The 23,788-nt window shown below is 42.7% G+C and overlaps 1 protein-coding gene across 1 annotated transcript in view; it reads right to left on the bottom strand.

The window, feature by feature from the left end:
- Positions 1–23,509, bottom strand: part of LOC126088330 (uncharacterized protein DDB_G0271670-like) — an 85,990-nt gene extending 62,481 nt beyond the window's left edge. The window contains exon 1 of the mRNA XM_049906463.1: positions 23,428–23,509. Coding sequence (XP_049762420.1) covers positions 23,428–23,509 — 82 coding nt within the window. The remainder of the gene's footprint in view (positions 1–23,427) is intronic.
- Between the last annotated feature and the right edge of the window lie 279 nt (positions 23,510–23,788).

Raw genomic sequence — 23,788 nt, 5'->3', positions numbered from 1 at the left:
GATCTTTATGTAATTATACCAATCATGTGGGCTGTATATACATCACCCATCAGGTTTCCTCCTCAGTTTTTTTTCGTCGAAAACGAATAAATCTTCGTCTTTCAAGATCCGCGTGTTCGGAACACGAACTAAAGCTTGTGCAAGGATTCTTGTACCATGTGAAGGCGAGCTGGATTTTTCATGCCGGAGCAAAATATTTATCAAGCTGGCAGTTCAGTATGTGGCCGCCTTTATGTAACGGGATGTTGGTTGCGTGATCTGAACACGAATCGGGTTAACTTAACCTACCGATACCGGATTCGGTCTTCCGCCTGTAGTGTATTAGTGTTGTACGCGCGAACACGTAGAGAAGGAACACTGGCAAGCAGTTTTTTTTGCGTTGATATTAGTTTTTGGAATGTAGGTTCCGTTGAGACATATGTAGCGTAGCACAAGGTAAAGTTATGGTGAAAGGTGACAGTTAACGATTTTGGGAAGTCCACGAATAACACATCTTACATGTAGTGATGTACTGATCTGTAGCGTAACTCGAGGTTCAGATCAGGTTTGAGTTAAACGCACGAAACAAATAACGCCGCCCAAAGAACTCTGACGTCTGCCACTCAAACCTAGAAGACTTATACTCCAAGTGTTCTCACAGCAGATGACAGCTAAATTCTACGTTTGCCCAAATGAGTAAAAGCAGAAACGCTGAAAAGTCACTCTAAAGTAAGAAGATCTTTATGGTTCTTGAAAGACAACTTCTATTCCGTAGAAAAATTTCTATTATTGTAACGTGTTAAAGATTGTAGGTAGGAATTACTAACTCAAATCTGTCTATTTAAAAAATCTTATAAATGTTCAGCATTTAGCCATCTTAACCAATTCATTTGCAATGTGAATATAAAATGACTCTTTCCACATCATTACGATTTATCGCACGAAATGATTCATGGAACATCAACCTCCGATCAGAGGAGAGAACTATGGCTTAACGTCCCGTCGAGGACAAGGTCATTAGTGACTGAACAGAAGGTGAAGGACGGGAGAGGAACTCTGGAAAGTGTTTTACAAATTATCTTGTCCGGTATTCTCTTCCATTATGTGAGAACCACGGGAAGCTGAATTTGGATGGCTAGACTGGGATTTGCAACACTCCCCTGCCGAACAGGAGTCCATCGTCTAAACATCAAAATAAAGTTTTTGTTTCCTTTCAACACAAACGTTAAGATCGTTTGTTCGCCTGATATGCACGACAGGTCTTACTAATTCCACCAAACATTTATTATAACTTGGTACTACTGAGTCTGTATACAATCAGTTTTAGATTGATCTGAGTTACTTTGAGCTTACATTTTTATATGGATTTTATGTTACCTAAGCTGCATCAGCTTACAGTTTCGGAAGTATGCCAGGTGACCGCTTTTGTTACCTTTATGCTTTTACGTCATATCGAGGAAGATACCCGTGGTGCAATGTTAAACCTATTTCTTGTGGAGAATAACACAGTCACGTCTAGAAACAATTACTTTTATTTCAGCATTCCGCCTGCATTGCACTTAATATAACATAAACCTCACGTAATAATATAAAGAGTTTGTTTACGATGCTTGGTCGTGCGGATAACATTGAATTCATACAGAGTGTAAAAAGTAACTTCAAATAATCTGATGATGGCTTGGATCGAATCATGATTGCGCTCGTGGTTTATGTAATACCAAATTCAACCTGGGCGGAACTGTTAAAAGTGCCAATTATGATCGCGGACACTTGTTTGGATGAGATTTCTTTATTAATAAAATTATCATTAGTTTAACAAAGTCAGCAGTAGTTCACACCGAACCCAAAAAGTGTAACACTGACAACGATCAATGCAGACCCCCACAACCCTCCTAATGTTTACCGAACGCACAACTTACCTCTAAACATAATGTGACTAACACTAATTTAAAGCTACAGTTTTCTATTACCGGACAACTCAGTGCTGTTCGTTTCAAGTTTAGTTTTGTGGGATTAAAGGGACCAGACTGCAACGGTCATCGGTCCCTTGTTCCAAAACTTAAAAACACCAACACAGAGTAAAAAAAAAAATAAAAAAATAAAAAAATAAAAATAAAAAAAACAGACAATAGAATGTTCGTTTCAGGGAAACTGGGAGGATGGAAAGAACAGTGGTAGGCGGAGGGCACGAAAAAGAATGAGAAAACCATCATGCACGGTGACAATTGTCAAACCAATTTGTTGACCGATGTAAATATAATACTAAGCAATTTAACGCTATGATTTTACAAACGACTGTACATGAACTTTTTCTGTCTTTCAGCAACAGTGTTTGGATTGTTTTTGTTTCGTTTACACTAACAGCGGACCACTGATATTCAAAACCCTAAAGTAAGAAATAGAGCTAAAAATACTAAACAAATTATTCGTTTCTCTAAATATAAAACAGTGAAATTCTAAGAAAAACCAGATAGCTTACACACCTGAATGATAATAGATGTTATTTCTTCGTCTGCGCCCATCGTCGACTATCAGTTCCTCAGGACGAAACGGTTCTTGCCGGAGCTTGGAAAGTAGGCCTGAAGAACAGCTGTTGATTTTCGCGTAGTCGTATGAAACGCGCCCGAGCTGCGATGTAATGGCTTACACTAGAAGTTTTTCACAAATGTCTTTTAAAATTATACTTGATCAGTCATTTCCAAGCGTTCTCGAATCAACGACTCTAGAGCAAGTCCACCCTCCACTGGTGGCAAGACGCGAGCAAACAGCGATCGCGGCGGTCCCGCTACACACGGACCTAGAACCCACTTCACTGACTCAGCGGCTCGTTTACAAAGATAACAACACTTGACAACAAACAAGCGCGGTATATTTCCCTCAGCGGCAACGCTTCTGGCTTGCGGGGTAGATCTGTCAGTTTCTGTTCGGGAAGCATATCAATCGGCACCACTTAATCCTGGAGAAAGACGAATCTGCAGGCACCTCTACATCTTATTGTAATACTGCACTACTAGGACAGTCTTTTTCTATTTTCGTCCATATTCTATAAAACCCAATAAATTATTTTTGCATTATGTACCGTATCGGTATTTACGTTTCTTACTATTTTTTACTGCGTATGTTTCGTGGGAAGTATGCCTGATTGGACTTCGGCTACACACTCATGTTTCTCATTTGCGGATATTAAACTATGAACTTCGTTACCTTATCCGGTGAGAAAGGACCCACCATCGAGGGAGGCTTATATTGCTTTCCGTGCGTCACAATTGGCTTTACCATATCGCACCCCGGCAAGAAAAGTAACAAGACGAGAAACGGCAATTTTTAGTTTATCACTGATAAAACGTATGAAGTGTCTTAAAGTACACGAAAAATATAATGGGATTTTCTGCCAACTATTCTTACTTGAAATTTAATGGAGCCTTCTAGTATTTCACTCTAAGTTTTATGGAATTAATTCTTTAAGTCGATTTTTGTCAAGTATTATATTTTTGAGTTGTGTCACTGTTCTTCCTGGGGTGCGAAATGATTTGCCCTATATCACTGTAGGCCATGAGACGAATGTGGTACGCCCTTTTAAGATTGTCTGTCATACCCAACTTCTATCTACTTTGATAAGTAGGAGATTTTATTGTGTTCTCAAGATGGATGGATCACCCATTTATTTTGTAATTGAGCAGCCAGTAACATTCCATGATATCTCGTTTTATCCTTTTTCTACTGTGCATTCGTATTTCAACTTCACATTTCAAGACAGGGACAACATGAAAAATTATATTTATATTTGAGGAGGTAAATGCGTGTAAACTTGAAGCTAGGACGACAGGAGCGAGCTTCTAATCGAAACTTTATGCTTTGAATGGCTTTATTTCAGATACTATAACCTTATTCATCTCAGACTGTTTTAGTCATGGCGCCAGTAAAGCGCTGTTCAGCACAAAAAGATTCTAAACGAATTGTGGGAAAAAGTAACCAGTTTGAATAAAATAACTATCCCGGTGTTGACCTATAATGATTTAGGGAAAAATCTAAACTAGGATGGCGCCAAACTAGAGTTTAAGAATCTATTATCTCAAGGAACTATGGAACCTATCACGATTAACATATTTCAGTGGGTACCATTACAAATCTAAATTTATTTCCACCATCCCCATGGTCATAGAATGTTACTGTATGTGCGATAGGGTAAGTACACTGGGCGAGAGGATGTACTAGAAGAGGAAAAGTCCCGTATTCTCAAGGAACTTAGTCCATCCGTCCTGGTTTATGTTCTCAATAGTTTTACTAGTAGTAAGAAGACTCTTTCTGTATTTCTAAACCTTTTTCTCTCTTCATTAGCAAAAAGGCTCTAGTAAAGATGGTTGTGAGCCGGACACTCAAAATAATATAGGAATCAAATCTTTATCGATCCTAACCGTAGACGTAACGCTGCAAGGAATGATGGATGACTTTTCGTATACTTGCGTAGTTACAAGCATGATAAATAATTTGGTTGTTGTACCGGTATGGTATTGCAGTAAATTCAGATGCGGACAGGTGTGAATACTACAGAGCCATCAATTTAGTAAGTCATGTTTGCAGAATACTGACACGAATTATTTACTGAAGAACGAAGAAACTGGTAGAAACTGGCCTGGAGAAGATCAATTTGGGTTCCAGAGCAATGTAGAAACAGGCAATACTCTCAGTATGACTTATCTAAAAGATAGGTTTATAGCGATTGTAGATTTAAAGAAGTTTTTTGACAATGTTGACTAGAACACACTCTGAATTTCTGGATGTACTAGGGTTAAAATACAGGGGGCAGGAAGTTATCTATAAGTTATACAGACAACATACTCCAATTGTAAAAGATGATGGACGCTAAACGGAGGTGCTGGTTGAGAAGGAAATGAGACAGTGTTGTAGTCTATCCCCGATATTATTCAATCTGTACATTAATGTAAATGTCGTGTGACTAGGGCCTCCCGTCGGGTAGACCGTTCGCCGGGTGCAAGTCTTTCGATTTAACGCCACTTCGGGACTTGCGCGTCGATGGGGATGAAATGATGATGATTAGGATAACACAAAAGCCAGTCCCTTAGCGGAGAAAATCTCAGACCCAGCCGGGAATCGAACCCGGGCCCTTAGGATTGATATTCTATCGCGCTGGCCACTCAGCTACCGGCGGCGGTCAACCTGTACTTGAGCAAGCAGTAAAGGAAACGAAGGAGAAATTTAGAAACGGATTTAAAGTCCAGAGGGAAGAAATAAAAACTTTGAAGTTTACCGATGGCATTGTAATTCTGTCAGAGACAGAAAAGGACTTCCAAGAGCTCCAACGGATTGGACAGTATTATGAAAAGAGGTTATCAGATGTACTTCAAAAATAGTAAAACAACGGTAATGGAATGTAGTCTAATTAAATCAGGCGATGCTTAACGAATTACGTTAGGTAATGAAACGCTAAAAGTAATTGAGGTGTTTTGTTATTTGGGCAGCAAAGTAACAGATGATGACTGACGTATAGAGAACATAAAATGCAGAGAGACAACGGCGTGAAAGGCATTGCTGAGAAACAGGAATTTGTTAACATCTAATACAAATTTAAATGTTAGGAAGGCTTTTCTGAATGCATTTGTCTGGAGTCTAGCGTTGCACGAAAGTGAAATGTGAACGATAAGCACTTAACGCAAGACAACAGAAGCTTTTTGAAATGTTGTGCTGCAGAAAAATGCTGCAGATTTTGTGGGTAGGTGGAGCAGTTAATGAGGTGGAACTAAATCGAATTGGGGAAAAATTCAATTGTGTGTGAAATCTTATGGGACTTAACTGCGAATGTCATCAGTCCCTAAGCTTATACACTACTTAACCTAAATCATCCTAAGGACAAACACACACACCCATGCCCGAGGGATGACTCGAACCTCCACCGGGACCAGCCGTACAGCCCATGACTGCAGCGCCTCTGACCGCTCGGCTAATCCCGCGCGACAGGGGAAAAATGAAATTTATGGCACAAGTCGAGTAAAAGAATGAAAGAAGGGATTGGTTGATACAACATATATAGAGGCATTTTGGTAATGAAGGGACGTTTGGGGGGAAAAACTATAAAGGGCGACCTATGCATGAATGCAGAAAGGAGTTTCAAATAGGTGTAGATCGCTGCAGTTACTCAGGGGCGAAGAGGTGCAGCAAAGCAGACTTCGACCTGACGACCGCAACAACCTCCTTTAAGGTGCTAGTCGGTTTATTGGCTACTGACATACTGTATTTTATTCATGGGATCGTATCTATAGGTATAAGAGTGAAGCATAGCAAGAGAAATTACAGTTTAACGCTCTGTTGACGACGGCTCAGTAAAGATGGCTCCCAAACCGAGCAAGGTGGTATGGCGCTTAGGACAATGATCTCGCAGATTTAGGTTTTCGATTCTTCCCAAAACTTGCTTAAGGCATATTTCTGGTAGTTGCTTTGACACACTTTCCCGTAGTTTCAGGGAAATCACGGAAAATCTGAAGCTGGATAATGGAAAGACAGCTGTAATCCCATTATTACCGAATATGTTAATCACAGCAAATAGGTACAATATTGTTTTGCATTATACCTGCTGGAAATTTCTAAATAAAAATTTGCTGAAAGTATGACAGTTGTCGAGAAGAAACATTTTCAAGTTTCTTATACAGTTGATGTCCGTAAGACAGCTTACTCATTGGACACGTGATCAAAGAGCGTTTGGTATGCCACAGTTCCCTCTTTTTGGAGGCAAAGACCAATTGGAAGATAAGTACTGAATGTAAATTTTTCACCTAATTTTATAGTTATGGAGCTACTTTGTGCGTTATTGAGTAAAAATACGCAAAATTGTTAGGTTATTGTTTTTTTGTCTCCGTAGAAAAGTCAAGAAGCGCAACGGTTATGCTGATCAGCCTGAACATTATGATCACCGACCTACTATCGATATTATCCCGTCCAAGCGATAGCAGCGTCAACGGGCGAGGAATGACTGCTAGTCAGACCCACGCACGGTGCGCGTAGTATCAATGAGCGTGCTGTCCGTGTGTAGAATGGGCAAGGCGCGCAATCTACCTTAGTTTGACTGAGGGCACATTGTGATGGCCCGAAGGCTCGGCACTAGTATTTCGGAAACTGTACGACTTGTCGGGCGTCCGAGGAGTGCTGTGGGGAGTGTCTTCGACAGTCCACCGAGGTGAAACCACATCCAGACGTTGTGCGCTTGGACGGCCACCCCTCGGTACAGATGTCGGACGTCGTAGGCTGGGCAGACTGGTGAAACAGGACAGGCGGCGAACGGTGGGGGAACCAAAAGCAGACTTTAATTCTGTGCAGAGAACAACACACAGTGCACCGAACACTCCTAACGGTGGGCCGCCGCAGCCGACGACCCATGCACGTACCAATGTTAACAGAACAATGTCGGGAACTACGACTGAAATGCGCACAGGCCTTCAGCACTGGACGCTGGCGCAATGGCAGAACGTTGCTTGATCTGATGAATCGTGATACCATCTTCATCATGCCGATTGGGGGGGGGGGGGGGTTCAAAAATGGTTCAAATGGCTCTGAGCACTATGGGACTCAACTGCTGAGGTCATTAGTCCCCTAGAACTTAGAACTAGTTAAACCTAACTAACCTAAGGACATCACAAACATCCATGTCCGAGGCAGGATTCGAACCTGCGACCGTAGCGGTCTTGCGGTTCCAGACTGCAGCGCCTTTAACCGCACGGCCACTTCGGCCGGCTGGGGGGGGGGGGGGGGGGGCGAATCCGTCGTCTTCTGGGGGAAGACACTTGTAATACAGGACGGAGATAAGCTGGCGGCGGCTCCATTAGGCTTTGGGGAACATTCACATGTTCGTCTGTTGATTCAATTGAGCTCGTGCAAGGCACAGTAACGGGTAAGGAGTATCGTACACTGTATGCAGACCATGTACACCCCTTCATGACGATCATATTTCTCGACAGCAGTGGCAATTTTCAAAAAGATAATGCACCGTGTCACAAGGCCAGGAGTGTGATGCAGTTGTTCGAGGAACACAGTTGTGAGTTCCAGTTCACGTCCTGGCCCCATAACTCGCCAGATCTGAACCAAATCGAACACATCTGCGATGTGATGGAACGTATCATTAGAGCTCATTGCCCCTCCCCGGAATTTACGGGAATCAGATGGCTTGTATGTGCAGATGTGGTGACAACTCCCTCCTGCGACCTACCAAGGTGCCAGAACTGCTGTGCTACAACGTGTGGCCGCTGTTATCCACGCGTGGATATACCGGCTATTAGGTAGGTGGTCATAATGTTCTGGCTGATCAGTATACTTAGCCTACAGCAGAGTTGGCAACAGATCCCTGACAGTTGCAACGGACGTGACGTGGCCGCTTCGCACTTCTAACGCAACCGTGTAACACGATTTTGTATACTTCTTCGTAGTAAGGCCTGTGTGTCATCGCAGCTCTACAGACGACCATTGCTTTCGACTGCAGCAGTCTTGCGCTTCACAATTGGCAGCTGGCAACAGCACTACCAGCTGCAAGTACTTCTTCCTCTGTCTCTACTTAGCTGTATGATAAGATTCATAATGCATTGTTTCTTTAGCTTCACACTACATCTTTGAAGTTTTTGATCTATTTACCAGTAACAATTCACTACATCTTTCGTTTAGGAGCCGGCCTTGTGACCGAGCGGTTCTAGGCGCTTCAGTCTGGAGCCGCGCAGCTGCTACGGTAGCAGGTCCGAATCCTGCCTCGGGCATGGATGTGTGTGATGTCCTTAGGTTAGTTAGGTTTAAGTAGTTATGTCTAGGGGACTGATGACCTCAGATGTTAAGTCCCATAGTGCTTAGAGCCATCTGAACCATTTTTTTCGTTTAGGACTCGTGTTGCATTCACTGATGTACAGGAATTACAATAGCGAAAAGATCTGAAAACATATTTAAGTGAAAAGATATTTGCAGGAAACAATAATGATTTTAAAAATATTAATTAACATTACCTCTGTTGTTGGATATCAATTAGTATAGATTACTGCTCTTGTGAGTGGAGGAACTGATGTTACACCCAAGCGTTCTGTAACCATCTATGTCGGACCAGTAGTTCGGGTTAGACAAGGTTGGGGAAAAATTTAGCTGTATTTCCTTTGAAAGTGTCATACTGGCATTCGTCTGAAGGACCATGCTGGACAAACCATGGAAAGTGACTATCAAAAGGATGGCGGACAAAGCGCAAGCAGTGAGAGGATAAGGACAGGGAAGATAGTCGACCGTATTCTGGTGCCTGCAAAAGCATTTGCCTTAACGGATTTAGGGAAAGCACAGCCTGAATTGGGGGTGACCTCACCTGGAATTGAACCCTTACCCCCCCTCCCCTCAAGTGCGAGTGTCGTGTCTTAACCAACATACCTCCTCGCTCCACTTAAAACTTCAACCAAATTGACCGAACAGGGAACTGAACCCTGATCATCGCCAATAATACCACCACTGTCTTGATCACAGTGTCCACTATGTCGTTGTATAACATTCTTGTCACTTGCTAAAATGAAACTCGTTGCTGCTTGTAGCATATGAACAGGAAGTTTCAAGGAAATGTATGAGGAACGTTAGTGAATCCAAATTCGAAACTTGAGTAACTACATTAATGATTCATCACCTGACTGAAAACTGTCTGGCCGGCTGCGGTGGTCTCGCGGTTCTAGGCGCGCAGTCCGGAACCGCGCGACTGCTACGGTCGCAGGTTCGAATCCTGCCTCGGGCATGGATGTGTGTGATGTCCTGAGGTTAGTTAGGTTTAAGTAGTTCTAAGTTCTAGGGGACTGATGACCACAGCTGTTAAGTCCCATAGTGCTCAGAGCCATTTTGAAAACTGTCTGAAACATTTAGCACAACGTAGTAGATAATAAATGCGACAAGCAAAAATGACTATTGGTAAATACTTAGTGTATGTTTACAATAGTCAGGATACTCAAATGTTCTTACGTGGTATTCTACCAGATTATCACTGTTTCCGTCTCCTGGAACCTCTTCTTACATCGTACATATATATATTAAATGTATCTTTAACACTACAAACGGAAGCCATAGTCACAATACATAAAATTTTTCTTAAAAAAAAGGGGTTACATTACTGGTTTCAAGGAACTACGTCGCCATTTTCAAATGTAAAACATCAGTTGGGAAATATATAATGGGAATTGTGATCATAAATCTGACAACAATTACGGAAAATAATGAGACCAGGAAACCGAGACAATGATGGGCACAACCAAGTCACTACAAGTTATGCCCATGCTGTCCATTGTGTGGCGTTCTCAATGACTTGACAACACATGATCATGCACTTGTTGCAACATTTCATCCTTGAGTGACACCAGAAACACAAACTGTCCGCAATCTCCAGAGCAAGTCCTCATGCATCACAGACTGTGTTTTTGACCAGAATACCTGACGGTCTTTATTGGCTGCTTATGCTCTCTACCACTTTGTTACACGTTTTTCTTCCCTTCTCAATTTATCTGCTGCATTTGTGTGCATTCTACCCACTTTGTTGCTCACATCATAATCAAACTCACTACGTTGAAGTGCCCATCTTGTTAACCGACTCAATGGGTGTCTTAGCCGCATCAGCCATTTTAATGATTTGTGATTTGTGGCAACCTTTAATTTCTGTCCATATAGATAACAATGAAAATATGCTATTCCATACATCACCGCCAACATTTCCCTTTCCTTAGTGGAATAATTATGCTGTTTCAACTAGATACCCGTGTCCCTCGATATTCTTGCTCTAAATACAACCAATTTCCCCATTACATGAAAGGATAAATTTCTTCTCAAAATCAGGAAAGACGAGTACTGGACCAGACATTAATGCTGCCTTCAACACTTCAAACGCTGTTTGACATTGACGGCCTTTCTCAACCATCGACTGAAAGGCTATGCCCTCTGCACAAAATTCTTTATGAATCTGTGATATTGATTGTATAAACCCAGGAATAATTGTAGTCGTTTTGTGGTTTATGGAGCTGCGAAATTCCTGATCGCCTCTGATAGGTGAGGATTGCGTTGAACCACTTTCCTGCTAATTCTATGCGCAAGGTGGTTTACCTGTGTTTGCACAAAATGTCACCTGCCTATGCTTAGCATAAGATGTTCGCCTGCTGAATACGTTTTACAAGTGTTTTACATGCTCTGGCTTATTCTTCGAAAATACCGTGATATCCTCCACATATACCATACAAGTTAATGGCTTTAAACCATGTAAAACCCCATCTGTTAACCTATGGGACCAGGCTGGTACATTTTTCAGCCCAAACGGAATCCTTTTATACTGGTAATGTCCCTATAGGACCACGAATGTGGTCTATGGTTTATCCTCCAGGACTGCCTCTAGCTGGTGATAATCACTTCTTAGGTCCGTTGTAAAATACTGACACTGTCCTAGATTGTCCAAAATTTTCATAATATTGACGATCAGCTTTGCAACCGCTACACTCTTTGCATTCAGGTAGCGATAACTGCGACAGAATCTGTACCTCTTAGTATCATCTGATGATGTTTTTGACACAATGACAATATTTGAGCCCCATACGCATCACTGTACTCTGTTATACCTTCCACTAACTGCTGATATATAAATTCCTCCATTACGGGATGAAGATGCTTCACTATGTGGTAATATTTTCTGTAAACCAGTGCACTGTTACCTTAAGGTATGTAGTGTTGGGTGACTGGTGTTGCTGGTAATGGATCCTTCTTGGCGGCCGGAGTGGCCGAGCGGTTCTAGCCGCTTCAGTCTGGAACCGTGCGACCGCAAGTTTCCATTGCCTGTTGATCAATGTCTCGCAGGTAACCCTTGTTTCACGTAATGCTGCTGCATCGACGGTTTGTTTTCGGCGCTGGTCAACATATGACCTGCCAGTATCTTTTAAATCTAATACCTCTAATGTGATAGACATTAAGCTGTTTGACAGACCAGCCATGTCTGTGCCGAATTTATCGAAACTTACAGGAACCATAAATCCATGATTAATATTACTTAAGCATGCTATGCTTCTGGGCACGAAGTAATGCGTTTTGCATAATTCTTCATTTTTCCTTAGTGACTCTACCACATACGAAGCTTCTCGTGGTAAATGGATATCAACAGAAACCCACACAACTTCTAGTACCTGCCGGTATTTTATTAGGGGAGTCAATCCCTATCATATGCGTTTGCAGTTTAGTTGGCAACACATTCGTGAGGGGTGTGCATGGCAACGTTGCCTTGCTAGCAGCTGTAGACCTCAATCGAAACAATGTCCCACTGAGTTCTACTGTATATTGTGAAAGACTGATTTTGTCATGATATTTGTCGAGTCATGTACCCCAAGACTTGCTGAATACCCTTCACCCACGCATGGTAACACTTCCATTCTTGTTGTTGTGGTCTTCAGTCCAAAGATTGGTTTCATGCAGCTCTCCATGTTACTCTATCCTTTGCAAGCCTCTTCATCTCCGAGTAACTACTACAACATACATCATGCTTCTGAATCTGCTTACTATATTCATCTCTAGGTCCCGCTCTACGATTTTTACCCCTGACCTCCCCCCCCCCCCCCCCGCTTCCCTCCCTATACTAAATTGGTCGTCCCTTGAAGTCTCAGGATGTGTCCTACCAACCAGTCTCTTCTTCTAGTCAGGTTGTGCCACAAATTTCTTTTCTCCCCAATTCTATTCAGTATCTCCTCATTAGTTATGTGATATACCCGACTAACCTTCAAAATTCTTCTATAGCACCACATTTCAAAGGCCTCTGTTATCTTGTTGTCTAAACTCTTTATCGTCCATGATTCACTTCCATACATGGCTACATTCCACACAAAGACCTCTACTTAATGTTAAGAAATTTCTTTCTTTCAGAACTGCCTTTCGGGCCATTGCCAGTCTATATTTTACATTCTCCCTACTTCGACCATCATCAGTCATTTTGCTGCCCAAATAGCAAAACTCAACTACTACTTTAAGTGTCTCATCTCCTAATGTGGTTCCTTCAGCATCACCTGATTTAATTCCTCTACATTCCATTATCCTCGTTTCGCTTTTGTTGACGTTCGTCTTATACCCTCCTTTCGAGACACTGTCTGTCCATTCAACTGCTCTTCCAAGTACTTAGTTGCTCTGACAGAATTGTAACGTCATTGGCAAACCTCAAAGTTTTTATTTTTCTCCCAGAATTTTAATTTCTACTCCAAATTTATCTTTTGTTTCCTTTGCTGCTAGCTCAAATAACAGATTGAATAACATAGGGGATAGGCTGCAACCCTGTCCCACTCCCTTCTCAACCACTGCTTCCCTTTCATGCCCCTCGACTCTGATAACTACAATTTGGTTTCTGTACAAATGCTTCCACGTTACTTTCAGAGGTCATCAATCGGTTAAGACCATGTGACAGCGTGCCAAAAGACACAGAAAACGGAGCAAACGCCCTTCGAATGTGGAGGTGAGTGGATACAGTCGAGTACAGCGCTGTATTACGCCTCCAGATCAGTGCATTTGGGCTAGGTGTTGGCCGCTGTGCTACATTTACAAGCAATTTTAGAACACAGAACAAGAGGTTATGTCATGATCGCATGTATAGATCTAACATAAAATCGATAGATTTGCGAAAAATGACGAGGGAATAGGTATAAATTGACCGAATATACACCGAAATGCGGGGAAATTGAGGAAGTACTTGCGTATCTTCTGATTCGCGCTGAACAATTTGTGCATGAGAACAAATATGCGGCAACAAGAGGAATCCGAGAAAACGTCGACATCGAAACGAGGGGAATCAGGGAGGCAGTCAATTTTTTTCCGTCCAGGCAGTATTATACTGTATGTCTATTGAGGTACCAGTGATACACACGAGTTGAGTAGTGTATTTGATGCTTTTCAGGAAGACAGAGAACCATCCGCCTCTAAACTTACTTGCTTCTGCGTTAAAGGATAACAGAGAGTGGACGGGGTGATTGATTGAGATGGAGCTGTAACGAGGTACGATTTAATGGTTGTACTCCATCCCCCGTGTCGCATCTTGGGTGTAAAACTTCAGCGTCATAACTAAGTTAGTGATAGGTGCTTGGGAGGCGCTGCAATCCCCGTGTACACATTTGCCCGACAGATGTGCTGTTTACAGAGTCAGTGGTGGAATGACTTGTAATTTTCACATGTTGGACGCTGCTGTTATGCGTTCATCGGTTTCCTTGTAGGAGGTATCCCCCGCTACTAACGATCATTTTATATAAGTCTGATGCAATCATCATATAATTTCTGAACCATGATCGCGTGTGAACAGTGGACACTATACGTCTCTGGAAAGCTACACTGTGCTCGTATCACGCAGAGCAAGTGTTTTACAGAAGTAGTTTTTTCGTTTTATGGATCAATAACGTAGTTTATCGTAGAGAAACCGGGAAGAAGGATGTATGTCATGCGCTTGAAATATATTTCTCACAACGAAATATTAACAACGCCACATTCCATACGACTGATAGGTCGGAAACGCAGGTGATCTAACATTATAGCCCGGTTTAAGTGCAGAGCGTTGTAGCCTTAGGAGTGCATGTGTTTATGTTCTCTCTTACCAATACCTTCCAGGTACCGATCCTAGACTCTAGAACAATACTTTAGAGTTGATAGCTTGGTTGATTTACCTAAAAATGCGTCGAACTCCATCGCGCATAAAAATCATTCGTTTCTTCTTTTTCTTAACTGTCTGCTATTACATCACGGTACTTTGAAATCTGTTACTATACATCGATAAGGTGTGCTAAGCTCCTCGACATGGGTGCATCTCGAGGTGGGTGAGGACTCAGAAAGCTCCATTCATTCACGAAACGTGGAGTGTAGCGGTGTTCTTCTGGTCGGTTGCAGATTAATTCGCTAACTGTGCTGCAGGGCAGGTTGGTCAATGAAAATGTGAGGAGGGTCTTTCACTCTCTAACTTTACCCTAAGACAGCGAGAATGCTCTGTGACTCCCATACGTAGAGAGATAGATCGTAAATTAAACACTATGCTCGAGATGATAGAAATATGTGGAGCGCTGTCTGGTATACTTTAATGTTATATGTGTTCGAGAATTAACACAGTCATCTACCCGTGTTCGAAATGATACTCGCAAAGTGGAGAAGGGGTGGCTTAGCTATGATACTGAAATTGGGGAAACATGCTGCCACATCAACGGCCTGTGTTGAAGTTACTGTAAAATTGCCAAAATTGTTCGCGCTATCAACTGTGATGCTTATTATTAGAGTACATCGATGGTGTCTTTTCCATCCCATCTGTGCACTGGCACGCTGTTGGTTACCAATGATCGAATGATATCGCTTGTTTGAGTTGAGGAAAGAGTTTTTGTGGAGGGACAGCACCTTCTGGGGTGGATGGCACCGAAACACTGATCGCGCACATGAGTGCAATATGAGGAATCAGTCGAAAGGGAACGCAGAGCCATCAGCTCTTCCGTCAGTGGGACAGATGAGTCTAAATGTAGAGCTCGTGAATCACCTTTGGACTGTAGTTTGGAAACATACACCAACATCATAAAACTCTCCCAGTTTGCTTATGTTGTAACTGTCTTTTATTTAAAATCAGCTGATGTGTGGCGTGTTATGCTATCCGCTGTAAGAACATGATTTACACCGTGCAACGTCTAGTATCCTGCAAAAGGCCATGGAAAGGCCGTGGATCAGAACTTCTTAATGTCAGCTTAGAACCTGGCACAGGCCTTGAAGTCATGGCAGAAAAATGAAATGTTTGGCGTTGTACAAAAGTGTGTTAGAAAACAGCGTTTCGAACAACTAAACAGGACCAGAGGGAGCGTCTCGTGCGATTTAGTATAGTCTGTGGGGTACGACCATTTGACTAGAGTACAGGTGATCAAACTTTAAAGTGGCGCCTGCAGTGCCTGTATATTTAATAGGATCGTGCCACGCAGGCGGCAGTAGCAGCAGCAGTTTGAGGTGTTAATTCTGTGCGTGACGGGGTATACCATTAGGAATGCTTGGAGGGCTCCACGCTGCACTATTCTGGGGAGCATTGCGAAATCTCTTTCTCCACACTGGACTGCACCGCAGCTATGCGTCATTGGGCCAGCATCGGTGCCTGGGTGACTTTCATATCGGATGAAGTTAGTGGAGCTTTGCGCGACTGCTACGGTCGCAGGTTCGAATCCTGCCTCGGGCATGGATGTGTGTGATGTCCTTAGGTTAGTTAGGTTTAAGTAGTTCTAAGTTCTAGGGGACTAATGACCACAGATGTTAAGTCCCATAGTGCTCAGAGCCATTTGAACCATTTTTTTTAGTGGAGCTTTTATAGTCCGTAATTTTTCTCTATTGGGGGGGGGGGGGGTAGAGATAATGATGATAGTATGTTTGCTTGATTGATTGAATGGATGCGGATCTGCTTCGGACTGTAGTATCTGTATCTAGTTTGGAGGCGTACCACATTGTGCGCATTTCCACCGAATGGTCAAACACGGTCCTGTTGCATTAACTGAGGTCGTTCTGTTTCTACATGGGTTGCAGAAGGTGGTGGATATGTCTTTCTCCGACTTCTGCTTAGTTCCAACTTAAATTGGAACAATCACATGTGGGAAGCTGTAGAAATGGGAGCAGTTGCGAGATGCGTATGGGGTGACTAAAACCACGTTGGAATTTTACTGTAGCAGCTAGGTTCAGGAAAGGTGACTCGTTTCGAGATATGAGAGTGCCAAAAATACGACTGAGAAGTGGTTGTAATCTTTAAAGGAATTGTCAATAGGATCCAACGCAGGTATGTGCTTGAATGGAAAGACCTGATTCCAAATCATGGACATCATTTCTAGCGGATAGCGTAACACTAGAGATCTGAGAAGCTAGTGTACATTTTTTTCCTTACGATCTCCATCAGCACATCATTTACTACTAATATTTGTGTTCCTTCTCAATCAGTCATCACCTATAACTCTGATATGGTATCGAGACAGAATGTGCTACAATTACCATTGAATTATCTAGCTGGGGCGGTGTGAGGGAGTTTCAAATACCACTTACATACCACGTTACTTAGCCGAATCACTTCCAAAATGCGGTAATTTATCATGAGGTTGCATCATGGGCTACGTGTTGTCTGATAATACACATTCCTATGATCACTGTCACGGTATTTGTCCGGAAAAAACCACCTCATTGAGAGGTAATGTAGTACCTCGATTCGTAAAGTGGGTTTAGCTTTTAGCATTGATACTTGTGTGCACCTATAGAACCAAGACCGTTTGTGAAAATAACATGCAGTAGTTGTTGCGATCGGTTTTTTTAACATCTGTCTCATGACGTCTCTCGTTCTAAGACACAGTGGTAGCACTCGCAAGAAAAGCCTAAGAGACATGCCCACCCATCTTTGATTTTCTGTCAGTATCATTTTGAATCGTGTGGAATCATTTATTGGTCAAGTATTGCACTTAATAGTAGTGGGGTGTGCATGATAAGTTCGCATTTGAGCATCAGGCTTATAATGTATGTGTTTGTGTTCAGACATGTGTAATGGAAAAGACTATGTCCAGTTGAAAGGAAGGTACAGATATTTCCATTTCCAGAGCCACAGCCTTCAGCAGGGTGTATTTCTGATACTTTGCTCACTGTCGAAAGCCATTCAGTTGAGACTGTGATCACAACATTTAATTGTAAGTATAAGTAGAAAACATATGTGACCGGTTTTCTAGACTGATTCCGTGTATGCATGGTCTGTGGTGGGAATGGTTCTCGTTTCCCGTTAGTGGCAGCAGCCATCCGAATGCAGAGGCCTGTTGGAGTGTTGGTATGTATGTGAGTTAACTTTGCCATCCTCTAGACGACCGAATAGCGAACTCGTACTTAGTACGTGTTGGGTGGCTTTCATGATCAAGTGGAAATTTGAGAAGATAGTGTATTGAGGTGCGTTTGCGCTGGACTTTTACTCACTCCCATGTAAATTGTTTGGTTGACTGCTTCTGCACATATCGCGCCTTCATTTAGTTGAGAGAACATCGATTGTGGTGTGTGCATCTAGCAAGTGGAATACACGTTTGCCTGTTCTCTAGACATGGGAAAGGCCTTAGTTGGCTCGTAAATTATAGGGATGATTTGGAATCTATTACATCACCGACATCGGTATTTGAGAGTGGAAATATCAGTTTCCTTTATTTGTTTTTAGTTACTCAGTGGTGTGCAGCACGCTGCACCTCGCTAAAGTTTGGGGGTTTGTAGAGAAATAATTTCCAATCTATATCTTGGGAATTATGTTGCGCTAGGGATCAGTGGGATGCTGCCTAGTGCTTGATATAGAGAAGTACCGCAAAAATGGTATAATATTATGGCAAACCATTCGAAAAATACACGTGTTCTTGTAATCCCCAAGTCTGGAGGCCACCGTCTTGGATTATGTCACTGGAGGGATGAGAGCACCCTCTGGTTGCAGTACTGTGTACTAGGTCAGTTGGACTCTAGATCTCTTTGTGGAGAGACTGCCTGCAAAATAAAGACTCGTGTCCAGCACAGGCAGAGTCCTTTTCCCACTATTTTCCTCCACCCCAGACCATCATCTTGGATTATGTCACAGGATGGATGACAACACCCTCTGGTGGCAGTTTTGTGTAATAGGTCAGTTGGACTCTAGATCTTGTGGTGGAGACACTGCGTGCAAAATAAAAACTTATGTCCAGCACAGGTAGAGTTGTTTTCCTACCGTTTCCCCCCACCATCTTGTATTGCATGACAAAACAGACAACAGCACCCTCTGGTGGTGGTACTGTGTACTAGGTCCAGATCTCGTGGTGAACATACTGTTTGCCGCCATCTTGGATAAGTACTTGCATCATCAGCTGACATCATGGCTGCCATCTTGGAGATTACATCATGGAACAGACAACAGTGTGCTCTGGTGGTGGTACTGTGTACTAGGTCAGTTGGAGTGTGGATCTCATGGCAAACACACTGGGTGATGGTGCTGCCTCTCATTGTTTAAATAAAGACTTCTGCATGATTTTGACACTTGACGATTAGCAAGCATGTTTGCACAGTCTTTTAGATGAATTATTATTTTGACAATTTACGAGTTGTTTGGCTCTCTGGCCATAAATGTATTCCATTATGTACGAGTGGTCTGTAGGCTGTGCAATGTGTTATTTTGACAGTTTACAATTAGCAAGCGCGTGTGTAGAGCATTATACATGAATTATGTAAGAGTGGTTTGCAGGTCTGTATGATGTGTGGCATGTCAGAGTGTGTTCTTTATCACTGTGATAAATATACTTCATACCTAAATTAACTGTTCCAAAATAAATAAAGTAAATTCCTTCCTCTCCCGAGCAGCCCAGCACTGGTCGAGTCCTTTTCCCACCAATCCCTAGGAAGAAGTGGCAGCCGGGTGACTTAAGTTAGTGGAGGTGAGCTTTGTTTCCCGCAGTTTTCTTAGGTTGGTAGAGAAAACCCAAGTGACCTTTCTTTACCGCCAAAATTCATACTTGGCACCAGTTCCTAGGAAGATGTGGTGGTTGGGTGACTTAGGTAAGTGGAGATAGCCCAAGTGACCTATCTTCCTTCGATTTTCTTAGGTTAGTAGAGATAGCCCAAGTGACCTTACTTTACCACCAAAATTCAATCTTGGTGCCAGTTCCTAGGATGAGGTGGCGGTCGGTAGACTTAGGTTAGTGGAGGTAGCCCAAGTGACCTATCTTCCAGCGATTTTCTTAGCTTAGTAGAAGTGTGATGCATTGTCCTGTTGGAATTTGAACTTCCTGCCATTTTTCTGGGGGGGGGAGGAGGGGTGGGGAGCGTGGCAGTTTCCCGCCAAAAGCCGCCATCTTTGATAATGGTACTTGCATCATCAGCTGACGTCATATCCGCCATCTTGGATTACGACATGCACTGCTGCCAAGTCTACATGCCGCCATCTTGGATGACGCTATCGCCACCATCTTGGATACATCTGGCAAAAATGCAGAGAGTGCCAGAACCCGCCTTGTCCCAATACTACTGCTGATGCCGCACACGTGCAACATCAGTCTAGGACCCTATCGTACATGAAAACTTTTAACATTTTCAAGGCAAACTGTGCACTGGCATTGTTTAACATAAATCTGTAGCCAAGACTGGTCGGCATGGTAACTCACAAGGGAACTGTATGAACATCCCCTTACAGCTTTGATTCTTATTGACAGGGTATGGAGCTCATGGCTAGGACCTCAAAATACACAGACTGCAGCTCGTGGTCTGGTGGAGCCAGCATGGTACTTCAGCGTCTTTGGTCAGAGCATTAGCTGTCCTCTGTAATAAGAAAAACTGAGAGAATAGATCAGTGATGAACCTGAACAAGTGTCATGGGACGTCCGTACCGAACAAACACAACAAACAAAATGTGTTTTTTTTTAAGTGTCTAGCATTGCTGCCTCTGAATGACAGGTGCTGTTTTCGAATCCCGGCCGGGTTGGGGATTTTTCTCTGCCCGAGGACTGCGTATCTGCATTGTCATTATTTCATCATCATTCATGAAAATGGCTAGATTGGACTGTGTAAAGGTTGAGACTTTGTTCGGACGCTGATGACCGCGCAGTCAAGCGCCCCACAAACCAAACATCATCAACATACATGTATAGGAAGAAACAACTCTCAAAGGTTTTCGCGAAAACCAAGTTTGAAATTTAGAGGGTTGCATGTATTCTTTGAAGGAGCGCTAGTCTTCAAGGAGTCCACAGCCAAGACGGTAAGAGCATAGTTTCATCAGTGCAAAGTGTCTGAATCGAATTGTGCACTGGTGCCCTATTTTTTATTCCCATGTAGTTCTAACTACAAATTTATTATGAGTGTGCAAATTATCAATATTTAATGATTCATTTGTTTTTTCCTAATCTTTATCCTGATATGATGATGCAATCCCATACTCCTTGACAGAGCTTAGGTGACGATGTGGGAGACCCGCACCACTGTACTAGGCAATATCCTATAGGAGGTGGTTTGCCATTGCCTTCCTCCGACCGTAATTGGGATGAATGATGATGATGAAGACGACACAACAACACCCAGTCATCTCGAGGCAGGAAAAATCCCTGACCCCTCCGGGAATCGAACTCAGGATCCCTTGCTCAGGAATCGAGTACGCTACCTCAAGACCACGAGCTGCGAACTTTATCCTAATAAAAGGAGAAAAATTTTTCTTCTCAAATTGACTGCGGAAAAAACGATGAACGAGAACTTTCAGTCAAATCAGTATAGTCATTTCATTCGTATTATTGTAAATACATTTGTGACAAGTATAATGTGTAACCTATGCTCCACACGAATCAGGATGATACTAATCATAGGAAAATGAAAAACAATAATTATTGTGACGCACGGCACATGCAGTGAAACCCGAGTTTTTCCATATCTGTTGTTTTTTCGGTATGTCAACTACAAAACAAACTTTGTTCAGGTGCATAAACGGTTCTCGGTCGTTACATAATTTCGCTGCATACCACGCATATCGAACAACAACACCGAATTCTGGTGCAGATAGTTCAAAACAATTTATATCAGTAGCGAGATTCGATCCAGAGACCTTGGGCTTATGAACCTAAGTACAGGGTGTACATAAAGTCCGGGAATAATTTCAATTATTTATTGCACAAGAACTAAACATTGTACAGATGTCATAAATATTGCATTATGAAGAGAAACTCTGAAAGCTTTTCTTACAAACATTCGATATGCGAATCATGAGTGACCTGGCAGACGTCAATACGGTAATTGATTTCTTGCCATACCTATCCCGGCATGGCATCGTCGACTGTACCCCGGATTCGACAATTATGCCTGCTCACTTTCCCAATAGTGTGAAAAGTGGCTTCGTCGCTGAAAATTAAGCAATGAGCAATGCTATCTCCATCCTTATTCAATTGTTGCAACTGCGAACAAAACCCAAAACACTTGTCTTTGTCGTCGTCATTGAGCTTCTGCACTAGCTCCGATTTGAATGGTTTCATAGACAGCTTCTGTCGCAGGACTTTCCATACTGTCACTGGAGGCATTTCGAGTTCACGGGGTACACGACGCACCGATTTCTTTGGACTCCTTATGAATGTCTCTCATACGAACCCCACATTCACTTCACTCACACTGGGACGTCCGTTTCTCTTTGCCGGGCACAAGCAACTCGTCGTAACGAATTTGTTGTGCCAGTGGTAAATGGCCTTCCTTGTTGGTGGCTCCTTACCGTACTTGGTTCTAAACTTCCGTTTGACAGGTGTAGCACATTTGTTTTTGTCGAACGCCAACACACAGAAAGCTCGCTCCGCACCTGAACTCGCCATGTTTGCGACTAGCGTTGACTATCGGCAAATTACCAAACTACGCTGTGGCGGTATACATGAAAAAAAAAAAATAAATCTTTCTGGGTTGCTCTTCAAAATGACATATATATATGATATCTGTACAATGTTTGGTTCTTATGCAATAAATAATTGAAAGTGTTCCTAGACTTTATGTATAACCTGTACTTACTCGTTCGGCTGCACACTTCTCACAATCATAGCGTACATCACTAAGTCAAAAATTTTCCAATCGATTTCCTCGGAAACGGTTTAGAGTTGCGTCTTTGTGCTTACACGTGTTGCAGTCCCAGTCATCTAATACGAATCGAATCGGCAATGCCAGTTTCGTATGGTACCCTTGTCAGCGAGTTCTGTTAGGGGACTGGCCACCCTCAGCGTCAAGAAAAAACTGAATGAAGTTTCCAGCGACGGAATTTTAAAGAAATCATGCGACATTCACATAGAATAGCTGACAAAAAAATTACGAAGAAACAGAGAGAAAGAAAGACGACAAAAATTATGGTTAGCGTCGTTGTCTTTGTTGCAGCCCCGATTCGTTTACCGTACCTACTCAGACTTTTTTGTGAGGTGGGGGTCTGGGACAGGAGCCATTCAGTCTCGTGAGGGCAGATGAGGAGCTGCTGGAACACGGAAAGGTTGGCGACATGCTGACCACACGTCCCACGATCACAGACCGCTCCCCGTACGGCCCTGTAGGCAGCAGTGCAAACAGGCCCAAGGGCTTATCCGTGAGTGGTGTTTACATTTTAAATCTGTAAATATTAAACAATAGCGTAGTGCCCGCCTCTTCGCTCACATACACTGTATGGTCTGCAAAGACTTTTTCTTTCTTTTTTCTTTAATCAATTCGTACCTTGTTGCGCTCATTGCTCTTACATAAATCGACACACTGTGCAAACACTGTATTTAGTTTGAGCAAGCTAAGATGCAGATAGGGTATGAAACTTTAATAAAGGAATTCGTCATATAAGATTTGCACACTTTTGTAAACTTTGTTTGAATTTATATATTCTTACACACAATATTCATGTAGAAATTAACAATCTAGACACAGTCGACCTGGTCCTCAAGAACAAGGCTGCAGACAGGAAGTTCGAATTTATTGACGTACCTCTTTCTATGTCACATCGGTGGTTGTACTGGCTGGCTGCTGTTGGAACTGGCTCTTGAACAGAAGACGTAGAGCTGCCCATGTGAGAAACTATCTTTCCCCAAGGCGATGCCTGCCACCTTTAACGACCGACTCTGAGGTTTATTAATTGTCATTGCACAGCAGACTTAAAGGGGGTTCAAATGGTTCAAATGGCTCTGAGCACTATGGGACTTAAAATCTATGATCATCAGTCCCCTAGAACTTAGAACTACTGCCGGCCGATGTGACCGTGCGGTTCTAGGCGCTTCAGTCTGGAACTGCGTGACCGCTACGGTCGCAGGTTCGAATCCTGCGTCGGGCATGGATGTGTGTGATGTCC

Source organism: Schistocerca cancellata, chromosome 6, assembly GCF_023864275.1.
Source record: "Schistocerca cancellata isolate TAMUIC-IGC-003103 chromosome 6, iqSchCanc2.1, whole genome shotgun sequence".
Classification (NCBI taxonomy): Eukaryota; Metazoa; Arthropoda; class Insecta; order Orthoptera; family Acrididae; genus Schistocerca; species Schistocerca cancellata.
Note: the sequence above shows the minus strand (reverse complement) of the source record. Positions and strands in the feature narration are given on the sequence as shown.